General features: G+C 43.4%; 1 protein-coding gene across 1 annotated transcript in view; it reads right to left on the bottom strand.

Annotated features, from left to right (window-relative positions):
* Window positions 1-12190, bottom strand: part of MSH3 (mutS homolog 3) — a 204560-nt gene that overhangs the window by 72218 nt on the left and 120152 nt on the right. The window contains exon 14 of the mRNA XM_034774101.1: window positions 7637-7805. Coding sequence (XP_034629992.1) covers window positions 7637-7805 — 169 coding nt within the window. The remainder of the gene's footprint in view (window positions 1-7636; window positions 7806-12190) is intronic.

The following is a 12190-nucleotide window of genomic DNA, read 5'->3' as shown; positions in this document are numbered from 1 at the left end:
AATTTTCAGCAGAGATTAGATTAATACACAATCCGACCACCTTTAGGACATGCTGCAAGACTCCCCTATTTGATAAAGCTTTTCCACTATAACCACTATGATTTAGATAACCAACCTTCCCCACCACACGAACACAACCCAGCAATCACCCCAAACATAGCCTCCTGTAACCAGGGAAAGAAGAACAAGAACAGAATACTCCATGAAGTCTACTATGGCCACACTATACAGCTCTGTTTACCTGGGAAGAATTTAGATGCTACAATGGTCACTATAAAATCCCTAAAATAGATTAATTAGATAATGAGATAGCTACAGGTAGGAGCAACGCTGTGTAGGGGCTTGAAAGTGAAGAGAGTAAACTGTTTCTAACCACAATAGGGTTGCTGGTATGCTGGTTTTACAGCTTTTTAAAACAGCTGGCCTCCTGATTAACTTCAATATATTGATATGATGGAGCACTGCAATCGTCCCATACTCTTTCCATATTTATTATCTAATGAACTCAAACAGCCTACAATCACCAAATTAGTCAGTATGTGTTCCTAACACCTGTAGCAAGAAGTGAATGTAGAGATTTCAAGATCTCCTAGAAATACTGAATGCTAATGCTTTTTCACCCTTTAATTCTTAGCTCAATCAGATAAGCACTTACAGTATTTTATTAAATGGTAGCTGAAGCACTGCTTATGCTATACAGGAAGCAAACAGTTGCCAGATGCAGCAAATACTTTCTAATCCTTGCATGAAACAAACAGTGCTGCTATCACTAACTGGACAGCCCTCTGTTCTGTTTTGTGCCTAAAATGAATTGCATTAGATGTCTGGAAACAAAAGATTAGATAGATATGGGTGTAACTTCATATGTTATGGAAAAATACATCCGCCAAATGGAGCTTTATCTGAATTCCAAGAGGAAGTTACCACAAAATTTACGTCAATAGGAGTTGTGGACACCTACTGCCTCTGAAAATCACGTCCCGTGCTTAGGTTCTTAAGTATGGCTTTAGAAGCCATTCTTTAAGCATCTGGTTTATAAAATTTTGGCCTATGGTTCTCTACAGGATGATGCGTTTTCTACCCAGAATGTCCTGATTGGAAAGGTGAATAGCTAAAGTCTTTCCTACAGCTTTCCAGGAGAGTATACCCCTCTTCCTCAACAAATGCCAGCGAATAAGTCTTTCAAACTAAATATGAACAGCAAAGCTGTGATGTTATGAGTGTAATATAATCTCTCATCCAAAGGTGACAGGGCCAGAAAGAGTTAATTACCTCCCAGACTGACCTAACCCATGGCTGAACTTTAGAGACTGGTTAGGAAGATATGTAAATGAACAGAGCTTTGAAATTCAAGTTTGCATTGTTAGAGATAGAAGGATAGATGTTTGCTCAGGTCTTGTGATGTAAGCAAACAAGTCTTGTCTATTGCTACAGCTTTGATTCAAAGATCAAAAAAGGAATATTAACATTTAGGAAGATACTTGAGTGAAATAGTATTATTGTCTATAGGTCTCTTTGAAGGTTGTGGTAACCTGTATCTGAACTGTTTAATGAATAAATTACCCTGTGCTAATTGCCAGGATGTTTGGAAGAAGGAGAGTTAAGCCTATTGTTTTCTCAGGCCAAAAGGCTGCTGGAAATGTATAAGAACCCTGGGACACGATCGTGCTTCATCTCAGATCTGCTTTGGGTTTCAAGAGGAGGAAACCTTAAGCCACAAGGATTGAGATCGCCAGTCACTGACTGGAGTCACCCTGAATATGGACATTGGACTATAACCTATGGACTATTTCTAAAAGGACTTTTGGTAACTACAAGCTCATCTCTGCTGTGTATCTGAACCTCAAGAATTGAATTCAAGTCTGTATGTATATTGATCTTTTAACCAACTCTCTCTTTTCTTTTTTTAATTAACTTTAGCTTAGTTAATAAGAATTGACTATAAGCATGTATTTTGGGCAAGATCTAAGTTATAATTGGACCTGGGTATATGGCTGATACTTTGGGATTGGAAGAACCTTTTCTTTTATATGATGAGATGAGATTTTCAGTAATCAGCATCATATCTGACAGGTGTGTCTGGATGGAGGCCTGAGGCTGGGTACTTTAAGGGAACTGCGTTGTTTGGACTTCTGAGTAACCAGTGAGGTACTACAGAAGCTGTTTTGTGCTGGCTTGGTAAATCTAAGTATTGGAATATCCACCAGCGTTTAGGGTTTGTCTGCCCCGTTCTGTTTGCAGTGCACCCTAATTGAGTGACCTCAGCAGGCTCTGATTGACCCTAATTGAGTGACCTCAGCAGGGTAGCACCGTCACAAAAGCCAAAATGGAAAATAAGTTAAGCAGAGATTTCTAGGGTGCATCCATTACAGAGAAGAACATTACCAGTAATTCACTTTGTCAGAGCCTTTCCTCTTCTCCCATCCTGAGGATAAGACAACAAGCCACATAGCACTCTCTACGAGGATGAGTGGAAGGCAAATAGTGAAAAGCAGAGGTAAAGTTAGAAGTTAGAAGAATACTCAATTCCCAGCCCTTCAGTACATTTTAAATGCATCAATTCCCAGCACAAAGAGAATCCCGCATAGCGCAAGGGGAGGAGGAAGGGATTCAGGGTGGGAGAAAAGTAGGGATTATGACAAACTGAATTACTAGTGAGTAATTTTCCCTTGTCATTCATTCCCTTCTTCTCCCATCTTATCAATAAATGTAGGCTCAACCAGTGGATATAGAAAGCAGTCTCATACGAGGAGACGGGCTTGCACGAGAAGTGACTTGAAAATCTTTAGGAGTTAACTCTGCCCCATCACCTAAATTCACTTAAGAAAGTGTGATGAAATTGTTAGGCAGGAATTATGTGACCCTTGAGTTTTTCAGTGTAGGGACCTCAACCCTCTTAGCCCGGAGGTAAAAAGGTGGAGTCATGAGCAACTGTTCACAAGTCAGGTTAATACATTACCTTAGTTAATGACTGATACAGGACTGGTAGCCAGCCATCCTACTTTGGGTCTTGGAAATGGACAAACAGTTCTTGTCTTCCTAAAGCAGCTCCCCCTGTGGGCATACACCTTTACCCCGCTATAACGCGACCCGATATAACACAGGTTCGCATATAGCGTGGTAGCAGTGGGGCTCTGACGGCGCTTTAAAGGGTCTGGGTCTCCAGCTGCTGTGGGGAGCCCCAGGCCCTTTAAATCACCGCTGGAGCCCTGCTGCCGCAGCCGGCGATTTAAAGGGCCTGGGGCTCTGCGCAGCAGCTGGAGCCCAGAACTCTTTAAATCACCACCAGAGCCCTGCCACCCCTACCCCAATATAACGGGTTTCAGCTATAATGCGGTAGGGATTTTTGGCTTCCCACGACCGTGTTATAGCAGGGTAGAGGTGTACCTCTGGGCAATTATGAACAGGGGTCAGGACGACATCACCACTCTGCTCTTTCCATATTATTATATAGAAAAGAGGTTTTGGCTAGATCAGAGGGGGGTCTCTAGGGAGGTTCCAGTATGGAAAAGGATGAGAATTTCTTTTTCTTAAAGTTGTAAATTTGTTTCTGAAAGTTGTACCAAGTAGGTAAAATTCAGTGGCTCACTCCTTATCCAGAGAATGTAGTTTCTTTAAAGGAAATGGGAGGGATTTGTGTATTGGGTAAACAGGCCACAGGCCCTTTAACAGGGATGTTCAAAACTGTTCAGGAAGAAATTACTGAGGCAATTGAAACACCACCTTGTTATGTGAAAGACTAAGAATGAAGAGTCAAATTAGAAAGCTTAATTCAGCAACATGCTAAACTGAGGTTTAGCAACTAAATGAGCTACTTTCATAGTCAACACAGACTCGGAAGCACAGGAGGTCAGTTCAATTAAGGGATAATGCATCTCAAAACTGGTCTCTGTCTTTGAACTTGAAGGAATAAAGGACAGATGCAAAAGCTTACTGGACCTCTGAACATCAAGACAGCTGAAACCAGAACTCAGAAAGGAAAGTTCAGACTCAAATTGAAAAGAAACTCTCAGACTTGTACTACGGAACAACAGGAGGGTGCATGCTTATTGATTAGAAAAGTACATGCAGACCTATGATTAATCTCCTTGAGTGAAGGCTTGAGGGTGAAGTGCATCTCTGTATTTACTTCACTTATTTTTCAGGATATAATGTTCAGGGAGATGGAGCTGAATAATTGAACTAGATTCTGGAGAAAATCATGAGTGATTAGGTGGGCCCCAATATGTGCTTCACTGCAACATCTTGGGTTTGGAGGACAGGGATTCTGAAGACACTTGAGGCAACTAGGATGGATAATAGGGAATAAACTTCTTCCCCCAATTCCAGAAAGAATCCTGACAATGGGCTAAGGGCCCAAGAGAATCTGGTGTCCCTGGCACACCAATTCACAGAAGGAGTTCCACACCAATGGGAGAATACTCCCTAGTGCACACCACTTTGCCCCAGGACAAGGGAATGGAACGTATGAGCTCTGGGATTCTCTTTCTCTTTTACCAGAAAGATAAAAAGTAGCAGATAAAAACAGAGCTAAGGTCTGAAACATAGGTCTGCTCTCAGTGCTTCTGGGACAAAGGGAGTTGCAACTTAAAGCCATTATAAAACAACTATCACCTCCTGATTCTCCATATAAACTATCTGGTGATTCCAGATTGTATCCCTGGTTCTGTAGCATCCCCTACAAAAGATTCCGGGTGAGTCATGTGACACTCCAGAGTCTCAGTCTCCCCATCCATAAAATGAAGAAAACAATCCTTTTCTGTCTCCCAGTGGAGTTAACTGTCCCCCCAGTCTCTCACACAACCATTGTGGGTTATGGGAAAACTTGTCTGTTCATCCCACAGGAGTTGACTGAAGTGTTTTGTGTCATTTTAGCCCCCCAACACAGCCAGCTGACCCATTATGTGTCCGCATGCTCCCAGAAGCCAGCGCCAGCAACATGGATCCTGATCTGGAGGAAGAATTTCTCCACCTCGCACTGTTAGTTCTATTTCAGGAATCAGGCAGAGCCCCTGTAAGACACAGGTGGACATTTTACCAGCAGTTTTTAAACTGACAAAGGCACTTCTCAGAGAGTGATTCTCCCCAGGCAGACTGGTGCTTCTGGAGCAGGGCCACAAGCACAGACTGGTTGGATCACATTGTCACGTGGACCTGGGATGACCAATAGAGGATCCAGCACTTTCGTGTGAAGCAGCAAATATTCCAGGAGGTTTGTGATCAGTTTGTCCCAATATTCCAGTACTAGGACATCCTCATATGAGAGGCCTGGCTGATCCAGAAGCAAGTTGTTGTAGTCATCTGGAAACTGGCCATCCTAAAATACTATAGTTGGCAGCCGGTATCAAGCGGAGTGTCCCAAGGGTCGGTCCTGGGGCAGGTTTTGTTCAATATCTTCATTAATGATCTGGAGGATGGCATGGATTGCTCCCTCAGCAAGTCTGCAGATGACACTAAACTGAGAGAAGTGGTAGATACGCTGGAGGGTAGGGATAGGATACAGAGGGAGCTAGACAAATTAGAGGACTGGGCCAAAAGAAATCTGATGAGCTTCAATAAGGACAAGTGCAGAGTCCTGCACTTAGGACGGAATAATCCCATGCACTGCTACAGTCTAGAGACTGAGTGGCTAGGCAGCAGTTCTGCAGAAAAGGACCTAGGGGTTACAGTGGACTAGAAGCTGGATATGAGTCAACAGTGTGCCCTTGTTACCAAGAAGGCTAACGGCGTTTTAGGCTGTATAAGTACAAGCACTGCCAGCAGATCGAGGGGCATGATCATTCCCCTCTATTCAGCATTGATGAGGCCTCATCTGGAATACTGTATCCACACTACAAGAAGGATGTTGAAAATTGGGAAATGTCCAGCAGAGGGCAACAAAAAGGATTAGGGGGCTGGAGCACATGATTTATGAGGAGAGGCTGAGGGAACTGGAATTATTTAGTTTGCAGAAGAGAAGAATGAGGGGGGTTTTGATAGCTGCTTTCAACTACCTGAAAGGGGGGTGGGTCCAAAGAGGATGGATCTAGACTGTTCTCAGATGACTGAACAAGGGGCAATGGTCTCAAGTTGCACTGGGGGAGGTTTAGGTTGGATATTAGGAAAAACTTTATCACTAGGAGGGTGGTGAAGCACTGGAATGGGTTACCTAGGGAAGTGGTGGAATCTCCATCCTTAGAGATTTTTAAGGTCAGGCTTGACAAAGCCCTGGCTAGGATGATTTAGTTGGGAACTGGTTCTGCTTTGAGCAAGGGGTTGGACTAGATGACCTCTTGAGGTCCCTTCCAAGCCTGATATTCTATGATTCTACAGATTTGTGACTAACCAGTTTGGAGCTGGCAAATCAATTGTGGGGGTTGTTGTGGCAGAGCTTTGTGAGGCAATCAGGACTGTGATGTATCCAAAGACCGGAGGCATTACAAATGTTCCTGAAATAATAGCTGGTTTTGAGAGAATGGGCTTTCCAAACTGCACTGGGGCCTCTGATGAGACTCACATGCCTATAATTTGGTCTTCGCAAGGAGCACATAAACCACTGCAGCATAATTATACAGGCTCTAGTCAACCACAGGGGTTGATTCATGGACACTAACATGGGTTGCACTGGCAGGGTGCGTGATGCGAGATCAAGGTTAGGCTTGACAAAGCCCTGCTGGGATGATTTAGTTGGGGATTGGTCCTGCTTTGAGCAGGGGGTTGGACTAGATGACCTCCTGAGGTCCCTTCCAACCCTGATATTCTGTGATTCTATGATTCTACAGGATAGCAGATTTAGATTAAATATCAGGAAAAACTTTCTAAGTGTAAGAACAGTGTACCTAGGGAGATTGTGGAGGCTCCTTCATTGGATATTTTCAAAAGGATGCTGGATAGCCATCTGTCTTGGATGGTTTAGACACAACAAATCCTGCATCTTGGAAGGGGATTAGACTAGATGACCTTTTCTATCCCTTCTAACCGTATGATTCTACTCCCCATTGGTCTGTGTATACCCATCTGCTATCTTATACTTATTCTGCAAGCTCTCTGGGACACAGATCATATTTTTGTTCTGTGTTTGTACAGCATCTAATACAATAGGTCCTGGTCCATTGCTAGGACTCTTAAGTACTACAGTAATAGAAATAATAAATAAAAAAGAATGAGAGAAGAGAGGGACAAATTACAAATTTTTACCAGTTCCTTAAAGATTATTTTTCTTTTCTGTAAAATTCTTTTAATGCTGTGCTTCCTGGTTCAATAAAAATATCCCAGAATATAACATCAGAAATGTTTTACCAAAAGTCTCAATGCACCCATGTTAACAGTCTTTGGAAGCCAAGTACTGATGGAAGCAAACTATTCATGAACCAAACTGAACTGTACTAAAAAGAATTCCATCCCCACAAAACCCTGAAGACACTGCAAAGACAGAATATCCATGGTGAATTAAATAAAAAAGCGGTAAGGTAAGGACAATATTATTAAAAATAACAAGACAATAAGACAATGCATCCCAACAGACTTCTTCTCGCAGCCGGAATTGTTTTTTATCTAGTGACATGGTTTAATTAATCTTTCAGGTAAATGGAAGTTATTTTTTTGGCATGCACTGGTAGGCATATATAAATATCACTTAGGTCATTTTGTGTATTACCTCTTGTCCTGACACTGTAACATACTCTGCATGAGGGTTCTTTATCATTTGTCGTATTTCTTGCAGATGAAATTGGATCTGGGAAATCACCTTCTGAATGTCATCCTTCTGCTTTCTGATAGTAGGGAAGTCTGTAAGATCCTTGAACAATTGGGTTTTATCTCCAGTTCTATTTATAGGAAACAGAAAAATGATGTATTCCAGAATTCTGTTTCAATATGTTTATTTCCATCAATAAACACAAGTTATCTGGTACCCATATAATTTTGAGTGTACCATATTATGTATTTGCTCCTCTCTCCTTTCAAAATGCATAAAACATGTAACTTCACAAGGAGAAAAACATGCATTCCACAGATATGGTCTAACTGAAAGAGTATACTACAAATTACACACAGAATAAAGCCACCCACGTTAGTGTTTTTAAATCAAGCACTCAAAAGTTAGAAAATGACAGAATGAAGGAAGCTGCCTGTGCACCTTTATTTTGGCCCCCTTGTGCGTATGCATTATAAGATTGACTTTGATTACATGATCACATACTATTTTTCCACCTTAATAAGTCACTACCATCCCCACCTATAATAGAAATATTTCTAATTTTAGAACAAATACAAAAATATAATCTTCTGATGTCATAGCATAGCTGCCACATTTGTAATCTGATCAGAGATAGAAAAGCTGTTAGCACACCAATAGGACAGCTTCTGTGTTTTTACAGACCTAGAAAAGACATATAATAAAGTGGACAGAAGGATGCTCACACCTGTTCTGAGAAAATATGGAGAGTCTGAGGATTTAATAACTATGGTGAAATGCCCCATATAGATCACCTACAACAGTAATCAGAACATGTTTTGGGACAACACACCCCTTTGAAGTGAAAGTGTATAGTATATAGAGCAGTATAAACAAGTCACCGTCTGCATGAAATTTTAGTTTGTATGGACTTCGCTAGTGCTTTTTATGTAGCCTGTTGTAAAACTAGGCAAATATCTAGATGTGTTGATATACCCCTGGAAGACCTCGGTGTACCCCCAGTTGAGAACCACTGGTTTAACTAATTGTAGTATATAGAAATAGTGTAGTCATTTAAGTAGTTTGTGAGTTCTGTAGTGGTGCTCACTGTTTTTTAAGTTTTAGAAGTCACTAGAAACGACTCAGAGGAGCAATCTGCATTAAGCTAGGCCTTGTATATTTACATATAGTTAATTAACATGATTATTTGGGAGCCAACTGTGCCAAATTAGTGTCGTCTTATTATTTTTGTTGTGCAATACAACACTAAACATAACGCACTTTTTTTATATCTGTAACACAAAAAACAACTTTGATAAATTTAGCCTTTTTTCCTGTTCTTCCTGTTTCCTGTTCTGGGACAGCGGGTACGGCCAGAGTGGTAGTTGCAGCGGGGCAGCTACCAAAAGGTCCAGCAGCATTCTAAACCAGTGTTGGCGAGGCCACTTGGGGGCTATTAGGATAACCTTCACCCTTTCCTGTTTGATCTTCATGAGGACTCTGTGGATCAATGGCACTGGCGAGAAGGCGTACATCAGGGCTCCCGATCACGGGAGCAGGAAAGCGTCTGATAGGGATCCCCTGTCCATCCCCCAGAGTGAACAGAACATGTGACATTTCCCATTCTGACAGGACGTGAACAAGTCCACCTGGGGAGTTCCCCACTTCCAGAAGATAATACTCGCCTACAGATGGAGCAACCACTCGTGGCAAGATGAGAAGGTCCTGCTGATATGATCCACCAAGACGTTCCTGGTGCTAGGCAGGTGTGCGGCTATCAGATGAATGGCATACCACACACAAAAATCCCAAAGGCAGAGAGCTCTTTGACAAGGGGCTGAAGATCTGGAACCACCATGCCTGATCATATAATACATTGCGGTGATATTGTCCATCAGAACCTGCACCGCTTTGCCCTTCAGGTGGAACAAGAAAGCCTGGCAGCCCAGGCGAACCACTCTGAGATCCCTGACGTTGATGCGGAGGGCCAGATGGCCGTGGGTGCTCAGCTCGCCCAGGTGGGCTCCCCAGCCCAGGTCTGAAGTATCGCTGACCGACGGGGTCAAGAAGGGGACGCCCTCCAACACCAACCTGGGGTCCAACCACCAATCCAGGGATGATCTGATGTGGTTTGGCACCCTCACTACCCAGTCCAGGTCGTGCCTGTTGGGGATGTAGACCTACACCATGTGCTGGAGATGGAGCCAAGCATGACTGACCACATATGTACACATGGCCATGTGGCCCAACAGCTGCAGGCAGGTGTGAGCTGTGGTGAGCAGGTGGTTCTCTACATGGGAGATCAGGTCCGACATGGCCTGAAAACACGCTTCTGGAAGGAAGGTTCTGGCTGTGTGGAATCGAGAACCGGCCCAATGAACTCTATTTGCTGGATGGGCAATAAGGTGGATTTTCTCTTGTTTATTAACAGGCCCAGGTCACAGCAAGTGGAACGCACCAGATTGAGGCTCCTCTGCACTTACTCCCAAGACCTTCCCTTGATGAGCCAGTTGTCGAGATACAGGAAGACCAGACTCCTCGACATCTCAGATAAGCAGCCACTGACGCCATACATTTTGTGAACACCCTGGGGGCCAATGAGAGACCAAAGGGCAACACCGTGAATTGAAAATGACACCCATCCACTATGAAATGGAGGAAACATCTGTGACCTGGGAATATGGGAATAAGGATCCGTCAAGTCGAGGGCGGCGTACCAGTCTCCTGGATCCAGGGAGGGGATGATGGAAGCCAGGGAAACCATGCAAAACTTCAACTTTTTGAGAGGCTTGTTGAGGCGACACAGGTTCAGAATGGGTCTGAGGCCCCCTTTCGCTTTCGGGATTAAGAAATAGTGGGGTGACACCTGGGTAGAAAAGGTTAAACATCCTGCAAAATAAATAATCCTCAAAAGACACATGGGGAGATAATGTTTGTGTTTTTGTGTATTTACATACGTATGGGTAGGGTGGACAATGTAATTAACAGTTCCTGTCTATGCTGTATTCTAATATCATTTAAATGAATTGTAAACATGGGATATCTCAGTATTCATCTCTCTTTGAAATGTACTGTGAATGGTGGATGAACAAGTAAATGGCCTGATGTTAATTTGTATAGCCAAATACCGGTGATGGACCTTCCTCATAGTCATCCTAACTACCTTTTGTTCACTGAGGAAATCACAACTTGTCAAAGAAGACATGAAGTTATATAAAAGATCCTTGGGTCCTGATTCTGTCATCTCAGATCTGCTTAGACTTCATCAGGGCAAGTTTGAGTCACAAGACTGAGATCCAAGTTATGCTGGTACGCCCTGAATATGAGATTAAGACATTGGACTATGACCTATGAACTGAATTCTAAAGGAACTCTTTGCAACTACAAAGCTCACCATCTCAGCTATGAATCTGCACTTCAATGAAGTCATGTCTGTATGTATATATTGATCTTTTAACCATTCTCTGACTTGCTTTTTAATAAATTTTAGTTTAGTTAATAAGAATTGGCTGTAGCGTGAACTTGGGCAAGATCTGAAACATTCATTAACCTGGGAGGTAATGTGTCCGATCCTTTGGGATTGGTAGAACCTTTTCTTTTACATGATGAAATAAGATTTACAGAAATTTTCATCATATTTAATGTGGGTACCTGGATGGAGGCCTGAGGCTGGACCATTTTAAGAGAACTGTGTTATTTGGACTCCTGAGTAACCAGTAAGGTAATAAAAAAGCTGTTTTATGCAGGCTTGTTAAATCTAAGTATTGGAATAGCCACCAGTTTTTTGGGGTTTTGCTGCCCCTTTCTTTGCAGTTCACCCTAATTGAGTGACCACAGCTGGCTCCCCACTAGGACCCTGGTCACAGGCCCCCTTTTGCTTTCAGGATTAGGAAGTAGCGGGAATAGAACCATTTCCCCTTCATGTCCCGAGGGACCTCCTCCATTGCCCACAGGCGCAGGAGGTTCTCGACCTCTTGGACAAGGAGTTGCTCGTGAGAGGAGTCCCTGAAGAGGGATGGAGAGGAAGGGGCGTCCGAAAATTGCAGGGTATAGCCCTAAGATATTATGTCCAGCACCCAGTGGTCCGAGGTGACCTGTGACCAGACCTAACGGTAGGCATGAAGATGGCTGAGGAAAGAATAAGATGGATCTGGGGAACTGACTGAGGTGACACTCTCGAGCTCACCTTCAAAATGAGCGCTTCTGGCCCCTGGGATGCTTTGCCGGGTTGGACTGCGTGGGTGAGTGAGAGGAGGAAGGGCAGCGACAACTAAAGCTCATGTCTCTATCCTTTCTCCTTGCAGGCACTTGATGAGGCTGCCAAGGCCTTGGTGGCTTGGGCGGCTGGAACTGTTTCTGAGCAGACTGTGGCATATGCATACCCAGCGAGTGAAGGGTGGCTCAAGTGTCCTTCAACCCATGCAGCCTCGCATCCGTTTGTACAGAGAAGAGACCATTTCCAAGGAATGGAAGGTCCTGGATCGAGGTCTGCATCTCTTGGGAAACACTGGCGGTCTGAAGCCAGGAGCTGCGCCT

The sequence above is a fragment of the Trachemys scripta genome, chromosome 6, assembly GCF_013100865.1.
Source record: "Trachemys scripta elegans isolate TJP31775 chromosome 6, CAS_Tse_1.0, whole genome shotgun sequence".
NCBI classification, from domain to species: Eukaryota; Metazoa; Chordata; order Testudines; family Emydidae; genus Trachemys; species Trachemys scripta.
The sequence above is the reverse complement of the archived record's forward strand: the minus strand, read 5'-3'. Positions and strand labels throughout refer to the sequence as shown.